This window comes from Equus przewalskii, chromosome X, assembly GCF_037783145.1.
Source record: "Equus przewalskii isolate Varuska chromosome X, EquPr2, whole genome shotgun sequence".
In the NCBI taxonomy this organism is placed as follows: Eukaryota; Metazoa; Chordata; class Mammalia; order Perissodactyla; family Equidae; genus Equus; species Equus przewalskii.
In genome coordinates, this window is record NC_091863.1 from 39,637,523 (window position 1) to 39,651,222 (window position 13,700).

At 48.7% G+C, this 13,700-nt stretch overlaps 1 protein-coding gene across 4 annotated transcripts; it reads left to right on the plus strand.

The window, feature by feature from the left end:
- Positions 1-445: 445 nt before the first annotated feature.
- On the plus strand, positions 446-13,090 carry TBC1D25 (TBC1 domain family member 25). 4 transcript variants are annotated; one of them, XM_070605708.1, is made up of 7 exons: positions 547-821; positions 2,386-2,495; positions 3,140-3,246; positions 3,448-3,602; positions 10,766-10,893; positions 11,034-11,222; positions 11,496-13,090. In XM_070605708.1, the coding sequence occupies exons 3-7, from the start codon at positions 3,224-3,226 to the stop codon at positions 12,852-12,854; spliced, it is 1,854 nt and encodes a 617-aa protein (XP_070461809.1). In that variant the 5' UTR covers positions 547-821; positions 2,386-2,495; positions 3,140-3,223; the 3' UTR covers positions 12,855-13,090. The 4 variants fall into 4 exon arrangements, with proteins under 4 accessions (XP_070461806.1, XP_070461809.1, XP_070461807.1 ...); XM_070605709.1 differs by lacking the exon at positions 547-821 and adding an exon at positions 1,684-1,852; XM_070605705.1 differs by lacking the exon at positions 3,140-3,246 and having other exon boundaries at positions 446-821.
- Positions 13,091-13,700: the final 610 nt, after the last annotated feature.

Below are 13,700 nucleotides of genomic sequence, written 5' to 3' on the forward strand. Positions count from 1 at the left end.
GATAAAATGAAGGCAAACTTTAAAAAGCTTTGACCTCCAGGGAGCATAAAAATGGCTTTTTTTGGTAAATTATTTATTGAAGTATAGCACGCAGAAACTGCAAAAAACATACACGTACAGCTGCATGCATTTTCACAACGTGTAAATTATTTTTTAAAAGATTCTGGAAAAAGGATTATTTTTCCGTCCAGTGCATTCATCCAAAGCGAGGGCCATAGGCATTTGAAATAGATGACGTCATCTGTAAGGAAAGATGCGAGGTGACTTTGGGCGGGGCGGGGGGGGGGGGTCTTGACGTCATCCCGCAGCAGCTTCCTTTCCCCGCCTACTTCTTTCGCTCGAATGGGTCGTCACTTTAACACACACCTAGGTGAATCCGGAAGTAAACTGCCTAAACAACCGAATCGCGGACGGGGGGAGGCGGAGCCTCAGCAGGCGCCTGCGCATTGGCTGAAGTGAGGCCAACGGCCCGGCCTTGGGGGACGGGGCTCCAGGCAACGGCACCATATGCGCATGCGCATAGGCGACCTCCACCCCGTGCCAGGTGGGAGGGGCGGGGGGGGGAGTGGGTAGGGTCGCGTGGCGCCTTCTGCGCCTGCGCTCGGGCGCAAGGTGGGGCCGCCGGCGCCCGCACTCTGGGGTTCTCGCAGGGGTAGGGGGCAAGGGTCCACTGTCACCCTGAGACGGGTGGCGGGATGGCGATGGCCTCTGGGTCCTCGGACTTGGTCGGCTCCGGAGCGCCCCCGCCTGGCGGGGGAGCCCAGGCGGCGGCGGCGGCAGCTGAGGAGGAGGAGCGAGAGGTGGTACGGGTCCGAGTCAAGGTGAGGCTGGCGGCCCGGAGCTCCCAGGGGAGGGCAAGGTGGCTGCCCTAGGATGGAGGGCGGGACCTGATATTTGGGGTGTTACCTGAGGGGCGAGGCTTGAGGGCAGAGTGATGGTGGCGGGCGGGAGGCGGCGGGGGGGCTGGACCGGGAATGCAGGGACAGGGCGTGAAGGCGTGGGGACTGAAAATGGAGGATAGGGACCTATGGAATGGATAGGTGGAGATTATGGGCCGAGAGGAGGAGCTGTAGGGTTGAAGGAGGGGCTTTAATCGTTGGGAAGTGGGGCCCTGAGGAATGAGGGGGGCTACTGCTGTCTGAAAAGGAGGCGCTGAAGTCAGTTCACGTATGTGTTGAGAGTGCACCCTGAAGGAGCTGACCTGCTCGTCGGGGAGACACACAGCTAAATCAATGAGATGCTTCGGACACTGGTGAATGTCATGAGGAAATAACGAAAAAGATTGTGAACTAGGGAGTTACTTTAGCCAAGGTTGTGTAGGGAACTCCCCAGAGAGGTATTGAAGGAGAAGAGACCCGAATAAAAAGGAGTCAGCCATACGCATGTCAGCAGGGAAGAGTGTTCTAGGCAGAGGGAACAGCAAGAGCAAAGGCTGGGAGGTGGGGATGAGCTTGGCATGTTCCCTTAAGTTCCCACGTTGCTGGAAGCGAGAGAGTGAGGGGAAGAGTGGTAGGAGGTGAAAGAGAGGTAAGAGAGGGGCGGACTGGGAGGGCCTTTGGTGTGTACTCTGAGTAAGAAAGCTGTTGCAGTGGTTCCAGCAAGCAGTGACTGGGGCGGCTTGGACTAGGGCGGTGGTATTGGTAGTGATAAGAGGGTAGATTCTGGAGACGTAAACATCGCCTCAGTGTAGTAGAGGAAGCTCTAAGGTAGAGGTTTGGGAGTGCAGAAAATAGACGATGTCTGAGCTGTGGTGAGCCAGTTGAAGAAAGTGGGAAGGACTTTCCAGACAGGGGGATCACCACAAGCAAAGGCTTGGAGCCAGGATGTGTTCAAAGTAACTTCCAGCAATTTGGTAGGATCAGAGTGTAATGTTTGAAAAAGCTCACTGGAGGGAGGCTGGCTGGAGAGAGGGGTCCCATAGGCCCACCTGCTGGGGACTCTGGGGCTGCCTTTGAAGAGATTAAGCAAGGGAGTGTTGTAGATAGATGTGCTAGATTGGTTGCAGCCTGGAGGACTGACTTAGTAGGGGCCAGACTGGACATGGTGATCCTGCAAAGCATTGTTGAGGAGATCTAGAAGGATTGGATGCCAGGACTATTGCAGGAGCCTCCTCCTGGCTGGACTGCTGCTTGCTCCCTTGCCCCCTCCCCCAGTCTGTTCTTTGCGGAGCAGCCAGAAGGATCCTGTTAAGTCCTAAGTCCGACCACATCCCTGCTCTGCTCAGAACCCTCCCAAAGCTCCCTCTTCACCAGAGTCCTCACCATGGCCCAGAATGCCTGCCTTGGCCTGGCCCCCGCCACTTCTCTGGCCTTGCCTCCTACGCACACTCCACTTTAGCGTGGCGAGGTGGCCCCTGATGGCCTACCCCATGTCTTCTCTCCCCAGAAATGTGAGAGCTGCTTGCCACCTGAGTTCCGCTCTTTTGCTGTGGACCCCCAGATCACCTCCCTCGATGTCTTACAGCACATCCTCATCCGAGCCTTTGACTTGAACGGGTGAGTGATGGGGTGCTGGGGACCGGCTCGCGGGCCCCCCACCTCAGCAGCAGTCGTTTGGCTTCTGCATTGTTGTTGTCTGGTAGGGTTTTTGTGTGTTGTTTGTTTTTTATAAATAATCCCACGGTGAACAGCCATATTTGCACATCTTGAACTGTTTGGGGAAATCTAGTCATAGGATGAATTCCTCGCAGTGGTATTGCTGGCTTAAGGGCTGTACGCTTTTTAAAATGCCAGTGGATGGTTCCAAAATGCTCTCCTGACAGGTTTCACCAATTTACCATCTCACCAGCAGCATGTAAAAATGCCTGTTTCCCTCACAAACACTGGTTACTGGAAAACACTGGAAAATTTGCCAACCTGATAGTTGAAAAGTGGTGTCTCTTGGGGGCAGGTGTGATGGTTATTTTGTTGTGGTGGTTATTTTGGAGGAATATGCGCACATGGCAACAAACTCAAAGAGTGCAAACGTGATTGCTGTTGAGGATGTTTCCATGGTTACAGTAGTTATCACACAACATACTTCTTTGCACAGTTGTGCCAGTGTATCTGAGGAACAAATTCTTAGTTGTTATTTGACTTTTCTTGCATAAGCATTTTTTGTTGTGAAAAATAACATACAGATTGCTTTATTTTTTATGCAGTAAGAAGGCTGCTTTCTTCCTACTTCTGTCCCTCAGCTACCCTGTTACCCTCCCTAGGGGGGACCAACATTTTACCAGTTTCCAATGTGCTCTCCAGATACAAGCAGGTGTGTATCTGTTTCTGTGTTTGTGTAACAAAGTGGAGATAAACGATCTGACCTCAGGGTGCCCGCAGTCCTTGGCACAGTACCCAGCACATAGTGGGAAGTTGTTTTCAGCACCTTCTGTCTTCCCCTGCTTCTTTTGGAAACTGTCCCTGGGGCCTCCAGGAAACTGGGGCACTGAGCTGCCACGCCTCTTCTGTCCAGGAAGAAGAACTTTGGCATCAACTACCTGGGCCGGGATCGGCTGGGGCAGGAAGCTTACCTCTCACTCCTGTCTGACTGGGACCTCAGCATGGCCTTTGCCACCGCCTCCAAACCTTACCTGCAGCTGCGTGTAGATATTCGGCCCACTGAGGACAGTGAGTACCTGGCATCCCAGAGGCACTGCTCTGGGACCCACCCTTTCCCGATAGGATGACTCCACCCCTTGCAATACCCTCCCTCACAGTGGGCTAGGGAGGAAGGTATCCTAGGTCCAAACCTGGCTTGGCCACTGGGCCTCAATTTCTTCACCTGTAAGGTAGAGATAATGATATCTTAAGGCCACCATGAGGATTAATCAGGGAAATTCATGTAAAATGCCGGAAACAGTGCATGGCTACATAATGAATGCTCAAAAAGTATTAGCTCTGATAACAATAATTATCATACTATATTTACCATTATGGCATATAATCTAGTAATGTATATTACAATTATTTAATTCAACATAACAATAGAGCTGTAGTGTTGTCTGTTTCAGTTATTATAATGTGTAACTAGAATAATGCTGATTATAATAAAAGTAGTTGTATTTATTCATTCACTTGTTCTGCACTCATATACATTTGTTTGCACTCTTGCTCACTCATTCATTTGTTCCCTGGAACTCTCAGGCACTTCTCATATTTGTTCCCCAACTCTGGCCTGTGCTGGTCCCTGGGAGCACACAGATCAATTAAGACATGCTCCCCAGGGGCCGGCCCAGTGGCGCAGCGGTTAAGTGCGCACGTTCCGCTTCTCGGCGGCCCGGGTTTCACCAGTTTGGGTCCCGGGTGCAGACATGGCACCGCTTGGCATGCCATGCTGTGGTAGGCATCCCACATATAAAGTAGAGGAAGATGAGCACAGATGTTAGCTCAGGGCCAGTCTTCCTCAGCAAAAAGAGGAGGATTGGCAGCAGATGTTAGCTCAGGGCTAATCTTCCTCAAAAAAAAAAAAGACATGCTCCCCAAATGTGATTATGGACCATACATTAGATATTAGTGTTATATTTCCTGGGTATGGTAATGTATCATGGTTATTGAAGGAAAATGTCCTTGTTCTCAGGAAAAACACAGTTAAGTATTAAGGGGTAAAGTGTCATAATGTCTGCAAATAATCCAGCAAAAAATAATATGTATATATACAGAGGGAGCGAGATGAGGCACATGTGGCAAAAATGTGAACAGTTAGGAGACCTAGATGAAGGATGTGTGAATGTTTGATGTATTCCTCTTTCTAACTTTATTGAAGATTTGAAAATTTTTTTTTTTTAAAGATTTTATTTTTTCCTTTTTCTCCCCAAAGCCCCCCAGTACATAGTTGTATATTCTTGGTTGTGGGTCCTTCTAGTTGTGGCATGTGGGACGCTGCCTCAGCGTGGTTTGATGAGCAGTGCCATGTCCGCGCCCAGGATTCGAACCAACGAAACACTGGGCTGCCTGCAGCAGAGCGCGCGAACTTAACCACTCGGCCACGGGGCCAGCCCCGATTTGAAAATTTTTTAAATAAAAAGTTGCGGATTGGAAGGCATGGTTCCCAGCCTCGGGGAACTCATGTGCCCATTTGGGATGACTGAGGCATTTTATTAATGTCATAGTAACATATAAATAGCTAACATGGGTTGAACACTTGGGGCCATTCTACACACATAATATTTATTCATTGGATTGTCAAAACAGTCCTACAGGCTAGGACTGATCATTATCCTCATCCTATAGATGGGGAAGCTGAGGCTCAGAGAGGGGACAGGATTTGTCCATGTCACAGAGACAGTGAGTGGAGGAGCAGGATTTGAACCCAGGTAGTGGCTGAACTGACTCCAGAGTCCTTGCTCTTAACCTTTTGACTCTACAAAATTTTGGGCTTGTTAAGATTGACATCCTTGAGAAAAAGAGACAAGAGAAAAAGGGAGATAGGCAGAGAGAGAGAGAAACAAGAGTCAGAGAGAAAGGTGATGGAGACAGGCAGAGAGACAAGTGGAAAAAAACAAGTAGCCAGAGACACAGGAACCTCTGCCACTGAGTAGCCCTATGTGCTTAGGTCAGTCGCTTAATTAATTCCCCAAGCCTCATTTGCTCAGCTGTAAAGTAGACATAGTAGCAGTATTTCAGTAAAGAAATCAAATCTGCTCAGCTAATAAACATGTGAAGAAAACCCCAACTTTATAAGAACTGAGAGGAATGCAAATAAAGCAGAGAGATGCACACCCATCAGTTTGGCAAAAAGACATTTAAAAGTCTTTTTTTAAAAAAAGCATCAGCTTTCCGGTTATTGATGAGTCTGTTCTTTTCCTGCTGTTGTCTTATTTACCAAATTCCTGCGTATACATGGGTTTGTTTCTGAATTCCTGATCCTCTTATATTGATCTCTTGTTAAATCCTAACCCAGTTCCATCTTGTTTTAATCACATAGCTTTTGATATGTTTTAATGTTTTCCTTTTTAAAAATATTTCTTGAACATTCTTGTGCGCTTACTGTTCTTTTCATTTAATAGAATTAGCTTATCATTGCTTTAAGATCCTAATGGGAATTTGATTGGAGTTGCATTTTTTAAAGAAACTAATTTTTAATCCCCAGTAAATACATCCTCCTTATTAAAAATTATGAAAACATTTCAAATAATGCTGGTCTTTTGGAACCACTATGCCTAATCTTAACTCCCTGCCCTTTTGCCCTGCAGGAACCACTTTGATCAGTTTGATACGTAACCTTGCAGGTCCTTTATTTATTCACTCAGACAGGCACACACACAAATTTATCCACATACAGAGATACAAAGTAGATTCGTATTTGTATATATACACAGATGGTGTGTGTTTAACATAAATGGTATCATACTCTACATTCATAAGTATCCAATAGATGGAGCTGTTGTGAATATTATTAAGGCATTCTTGTGATCATGTTCATGACTGTGAAAGCAACAGGAATGTTGTGACCACTTGGACGGCCCGGTCCCTCTTTCTAAGGAAAAGTCAGTTTCTGTCACCTCTACAATTAGGAGATTACCGCGCCTAGACCTTCAGCCAATGTGTGCATTGGTGATCTGAATCCTCCTTCTGTCATATGTATTGCAAATATTTTTTCTCAGCTTATATTTTGTTTTATGGCTTTGTGGTGTCTTTTTTTGTCCTCTCAAAAATTAAAATTTGTATGCAGCCTTATACCTATATTGATGTTTTCCCTTATGATTTCTGAGTTTTTCCTCTTACTTTGAAGCATCTTCTCCATCCGCAATCTTATATAAATATTCTCTTACATTTTATTTTAATATGCTTATTTTCTTTTTTACATATAAATCTCTACTCTGTCAACATTGTGATAAGTAGACCTAGCTTTTTAAAAAATTCCACATAGTCAGTTATGCCAGCATCATTTATTAAATAACCACCTTTTCTACACTGATTGGAAATGCCGCTTTTGTCATATACTGAGTTCCCCTATGAACTTGGATTTATTTCTGGGCTTTCTATTGCATTCCACTGGTTGGCTCCATTTGTCTATTGCTATGCTAACACCATATTTTTAGCACAGTGGTTTTGTGGTAAATTTTAATAAGGCAAGCATTACCATCCTCCCACTATTCTTTTTTTGGCTCATCTTTTTCTTAACTATTTTTAAATGTGAATTCTTTCATATGAACCTTAAAATAATTTTATCCAGTTCCAGGAAAAACCCCATTAGATTTCTAATTGGCATTGCACAGAATCTATATGTTAATTTAGAGTTTGGGAAGTCTGACAATTTTATGATGGGGAGATGTAGTGCGTATAGCATGTATTATGGAATACCACAAGCGGGGCCTGGGGCAGCACCCCATCATGAAACACTGGAATGTTTCTTCAGGGACGTGTGTATATGCACACTTAGTGGGTTACATGAAGACCATATATAGTCTCATGTCAGTTCAGATCAGCTTTGGCCACTAGATGAGTTTGTGCTTGTGGAAATCCTTTGCCCATTTTACTAATGGGTTCTTTTTTCCTTTCTTTAATCGATAAAGAATGGCTCTCTTTCCCTGGAACATTTCTGGCCTTGAGCGGTGCTTTTTCTGACATTCACGTTGCTGCTCTTGCTTTCTGTTTGTTTGTGTTTGCCAGGTATGCCTTTAGGTTTCTTCAGTTTGCAACCTTTCTTTGTCACCTAGTTCAAGGTATGTCTCATAAAAACTTCACCACTGGATTTATGCTTTTTTTTTTTTTTGGACACAAATGGCAGTGAAATCTTTAGGCCATTTTTTCCCTCCAGTGTCTCCCACCCTACCTGGCCCTTGAAATGGAAGCTTTAGAACACTTCAAATTCTTCTTCTTCTTCTGATCCCTAACCCTTAACTTCTGGGTTTTACTTAGATAGTAATTATTTTTCTTTTTAAATTCCAGCCTCTCATTATCTTTTCTTTATAGTAGGTTACTTATGTTTCAGGAATCCTAATGTACCACTTAATATTACAAACTCCCCATCACAGTATCTGTGTCATTTTCTGTTTAACTGTATATATGAAGCACCTGGAGGGACTGGCCCATGGCCAAGTGCTTAAGTTCGCGTGCTCCGCTTCGGCGGCCCAGGGTTTCGCCCGTTCGGATCCTGGGCATGGTCATGACACCGCTCATCAAGCCACGCTGAGGCGGCATCCCACATGCCACAGCTAGAAGGACCCACAACTAAAAATATACAGCTATGTACCGGGGGGCTTTGGGGAGAAAAAGGAAAAGTAAAATCTTTAAAAAAAAAAAGCACCTGGGGCCCATCACTGTTTGCCCTCCCTTTTGCCTCCCCCACCTTGAGCCCTTGTAGTCTCATTCAGTAGTAATTTGCTTAGAGCACTTCTTTGTTCTCCTCCAATAAGGGGCATGGGGTAGCTGGACTCTCACGATCAGAATGTCTTTCTCTGGTTGCAATAGAGACATGCTCTCTTGGCTGGGTGCAGGGCCCTTGGATCTCAGGCATTTCTTCTCTGCTCCATGGGTGCCGTGAACCACTTGCTTCTTGCTCCCAGAGTTGTGGAACAGAAGCCCATTGCAAGTCTGACCTTTCTGTTGTAAGCGGCCTGCTTTTTGTCTTTGGAAGCTGGCAAGAGTTTTGCTTCATTCTTAGAATTGGGGCACTTCACCAGCATGTGAATAGTGAGCAGAGGCCTGTTGTATATACTGTTTCTTGATTAATCCTATCTGAGACTTGATGACCCATTTCTTCATCTCTGTGACATTTTCCTTCATACCTGTGTGATTATAATCCCAACCTGATCCCTTTTCTCCCCCTGCATTTTCTAGTATTTGCATATTGGGTCTCCTGGAGTTGCCCTCCAGGTATGTCTACTTTTTCTGCTCAAATCATCAACCTTCAGCCCTGTGCCTTGAAGGAGTTCTTATCTTTGGTCTTTCACACTGTTGACCTTCGTTTTGCCTGTTCAGTAGTGTGACCATCTTCATTTTACCTGTGAAGTGTTTTAATGCCCTGATTAACATTTTAACAATTTTTTTCAGGCTTTTTTTTTTTTTTTTTGGTGAGGAAGATTGGCCCTGAGCTAATATCTGTTGCCAATCTTCCTCTTTTTTCTTCCTCCCCAAAGCCCCAGTACACAGTTGTATATCCTAGTTGTAGGTCGTTCTAGTTCTTCTATGTGGGATGCCGCCACAGCATGGCTTGATGAGCGGTGTGTCGGTCTGCGCCCAGGATCCGAACCAATGAACCCCAGGCCACCGAAGCGGAGCACATGAACTTAACCACTCAGCCACAGGGCCAGCTCCTGATTAATGTTTTAGAAAGACCATTCTGGCGGCTGTTGGGAGAAGGTGGAGAAGGGCAAAGAGGAAGCAAGAGCTGGTTAGGAGGCAGATGCAAGAGAGAGATGTGGTGGCTGAGACAGGCCACCACATTGTGGAGATGAGAGAAGAAGTGGAATTGAAGTATGTTCTGCATGCAGAAGCCACGGGGCTTAGTGACAGTTTGGCCCTGGGAGTTGAGAGAGTGGGAGGCAGCAAGGATGTCCCTCAGGTTTCTGGCTTAAGCAACTGGAACAGATAGGGGTGCTGTTCCCTCACATGAGGAGCAGAGGAGGAGGTCGTGTCTGGAGTGGGTCTTGGGCTCCCGTTTTGAACCCCTTAGGTCTGCAGCGTGCTGTGAGACATCCAAGGAGAGGCAGTGACATCCAAATGTGACCTGGGGTTTGCTTCCCCCTCAGCTCTGTGGGAGAGTACAGTGGACTCCATGGAAATGCTGCTTAGGGATGGTGTTTGCCTGCAAATGACAATGGCTGGAACAAATCAAAGTTGATTTGTTTCATATAATAGAGTTTGAAAGCCACTGGACGTTGCTTTTGTCAGCTAAGCAGCTCTGTGGCCCCAGGGCTGACATCTCTTCAGTCTCTCGAATTTACGTTGAGGTGGCCAGTGCTGCTTCAGCCACTGCTTCACATTTGAGGCGAGAAGAAAGGACGTGAGGGGGAGTAAAGAAGACAGAGAAGGGGCGAACTTCTGCAATGTTCCATGGGCCAGAACTGGATAAAGTCAAGCATAGCATTATCTCCCCTGCCTAACATACGTGACATACGTGTTCCACAAATGCCTGTTCTAAAATCTGTCTGGGCGCTGGAGCAAGGTGAACAAGGTTCAGATCCCAGCCCCACCATTTCCTGGCTGTAGAATCTTGGCCACTTACTGGTTGTTCCACCCGTTTTTGTCATCGTCTGTAAAATGAGAATGGTAATGGTAGTGCATACCGATTTGGGAGGAGGACTAGCATGAATGTGAGATTAAGAGTTTGGGTTCTCAAGCTTTGGGCCTGGGCTTCAAATTTTGGTTCTTTCACTCACTAGCTGTGGGGCCTTAGGCAACTGTCTTATCCTGACTGTGCCTGTTTCCTCATAGAAAGAGGGGCGATGATAATGGTGCCTAACTTACAGATGGATGTGAATATTAAATGAGTTAATATTTGCAAAGAGCTCAGAACACTTCCTGGCACTTAGCACTATGGAAGTGTTGTTTCATGTTCTTAGTATTTACATTCAAGTTAAGCCCCTGTCAGGGTACCTGGCTCATTGTAAGTGCTAATAAATATTACTTTATATTATTAAAATATTACTATCAGAGTCTGCCCAGCTATTTTGTGAGACAGTTACCCAAAACAGTTTTAATTTTTGTGTGACTTGGATGACATGGGAAGAGAGAGTGGGAGCCGTCTGTTGCCCTGTGGGTGGCCCGGCTTTGGTAGGAGAGGAACCTGGCCCTGAGGTCTGGGTTTCTCATTCCCATTCTCACATCACATCATTCTGTGTGCCCAGGCCCGCTGCTGGAGGACTGGGACATTATCAGCCCCAAGGATGTCATTGGCTCCGACGTGCTGCTGGCTGAGAAACGGTCATCGCTGACGACAGCTGCCCTGCCCTTCACACAGTCAATACTCTCTCAGGTGGTTTCTGGGACCCCTGGGGCCCAGCTAGGGTTGGAGGGCAGGGCCTACCTGGCACTCCTGATTCTGAGCATTCTGGTTGGCACCTGCCCCTGTCCTGCCCAGCTGACCGGTGGCCTCTCGCCCCCTTTCCTTCACAGGTGGGCCGCACCTTGTCTAAGGTCCAGCAGGTGCTAAGCTGGTCATATGGGGAAGATGTCAAGCCCTTCAAGCCACCCCTGAGCGATGCTGAGTTTCACACATACCTGAACCACGAGGGCCAGCTCTCCCGCCCCGAGGAGTTGCGCCTGCGGATCTATCATGGTGGTGTTGAGCCCTCCCTGCGGAAGGTGAGCCTCCTCGGTCACACATTGGCTCCATCACTCCTGCAGTCATGAAGAGCTCATGAGACACATGCAGGGACCACACTGTTGTGGGATGGCCGTGGAGATATTCCAGGGCAGCAAGCTCTCCTTCCAGGGGGGGGCAGGAGTCAGAGGTGGGAAGGCAGACTTTTCTGAAGGAGGACAAAGGCCCAGGGAGGGTGAGTGATGACAGATAGACACTGGGGTGTGGCAGCTCATCTGGAGAACTTCAGCCTCATCCCTTTTGTCCCTGGCCAGGTGGTGTGGCGGTACCTGCTGAATGTGTATCCAGACGGGTTGACAGGCCGTGAGCGGATGGACTACATGAAACGCAAGAGTCGCGAGTATGAGCAGCTCAAGAGCGAGTGGGCACAGCGAGCAAGCCCCGAGGACCTGGAATTCATCCGAAGTACAGTCCTCAAGGATGTCCTGCGTACTGACCGGGCCCACCCCTACTATGCAGGGCCTGAGGATGGCCCACACCTGCGAGCACTACACGACCTGCTTACCACCTATGCTGTTACCCACCCACAGGTGTCCTACTGCCAGGGCATGAGCGACCTTGCCTCGCCCATCCTTGCTGTCATGGACCACGAAGGCCATGCCTTTGTCTGCTTTTGTGGCATCATGAAGCGCCTGTCTGCGAACTTCCATCCTGATGGCCGTGCCATGGCCACCAAGTTCGCCCATCTCAAGCTGCTGCTGCGACATGCTGACCCTGACTTCTACCAGTACTTGCAAGAAGCTGGTGCTGATGATCTCTTCTTCTGTTACCGCTGGCTACTACTCGAGCTCAAGCGTGAGTTCGCCTTTGACGATGCCCTCCGCATGCTTGAGGTCACCTGGAGTTCACTGCCCCCTGATCCTCCTGAACACGAGGTAGAGCTTGTCGGACCCCCCAGCCAAGTGGCAGACACTGGTTTTGGTGGCCACAGGGGGCGGCCTGTGAGACAGAGGCACATGCTAAGGCCTGCCGGTGGAGGCCGTGCCTTCGAAGATGCTGTGGACCACTTGGCCATGACCAGCCAGGGGCCTAGTGGTGGGGGGCGTCTCCTGAGACAAGCCAGCCTGGATGACCTTCAGCAACTCAGGGATAACACAGGCCCCAGGAGGGACCCTCTGGTCCAGCTGCCCCGCCCAGCTGCCCTTATCAGCTGCAAGTCTCTCTCTGAGCCCTTGCTGAATTCCCCAGACCCATTGCTCTCTTCCTCTTCCCACCCTGATTCCCCATCCTCCTCATCTCCGCCATCCACCCAGGAGGCCTCTCCCGCTGGCGACATGGCTGCAGGATCCCCCTCCATGCCAGAGTTGGGATCCCCACAAGACCCTGGGAAGTCCCTGCCACCCTCACCCCCACTGGGCCTGCCTCCGCCCCAGGAGTTTGGCCGGGGAAACCCATTCATGCTCTTCCTCTGCCTTGCCATCCTGCTGGAGCACCGTGACCACATCATGCGCAATGGGCTGGATTACAACGAGCTGGCCATGCATTTTGACCGTCTCGTGCGAAAACACCACCTGGGGCGTGTCCTGCGCCGGGCCAAGGCTCTCTTCGCTGATTACCTGCAGTCAGAGGTGTGGGACTCAGAGGAGGGAGCCGAGGCCACGGCCCCATCTTGATTGGGCTCCCTCCAGCCCACCATCAGCCCTACCAGATCTTCGTTCTCTGCCATAAGGGCCTACACGTGAGACCCCACCTCCCTGCCTGCCAGCCCTAGACCTGTCAGAGCATGGGGCCCTCTCTCCCCAGGTCTGAGAGTATGGGGCTCTGCTTTGGCACTGCCCCATGGAGGCCATGGCCTCTTTTTTCTGTTTTTGTCGTTTTGTTTTTAACAACTGTACTTTGCACACATGAAGGTCTTCGTGGTCTGTGTATTTCTCTGCCCCCTCCCTGGTTTTTGTTGTAGTGGAGTCCTCGGGGGCTCTTTACCTCATGGAGCAGAAATACTTCACTTGGTGGAAAGGGGCTTCTGCTTCCCCAGTGGCGGGAGAGTGGTGGGGGAGTGCTGAGAATCAGTTCTAGAAGGTGAGCCCAGGTCGAGGACTGCTTGAGGAAGGCCTAAGGCTGTTTTGTGGTACATCTGTCTGCCTCTAAGGGTCTGGATTATGGGTGTGAATGCATATTCTCAGGACAAGCCCCTGAATGAGGAATGAGAAAGAGAGTTCCTGACTCAAAAAGGGCAAGGTTCATTACAAAGACTGGGAAGTATGAGCTACTGAGAGAGAAACGTTGGGCCAGCCACCTCTGGCATTCCACATGTCACCATTTCTAGGATCCAGACCCTTCCCTGTGAGTCTTAGGCACTAGTGCTGGCAGTCCTGGGCACGAGTCTAAGGCTCCTATTTTTGTCACTTGCTTTGGGGCCAGCTTGAGGGACTGTGGCCTTGCCATGCCTAGGGCTCTAAGCCCTAAACTGGGTTTCCGGCTCGTGGGTACCTGTCTAACTGTTTCAGCAATAGAAACCA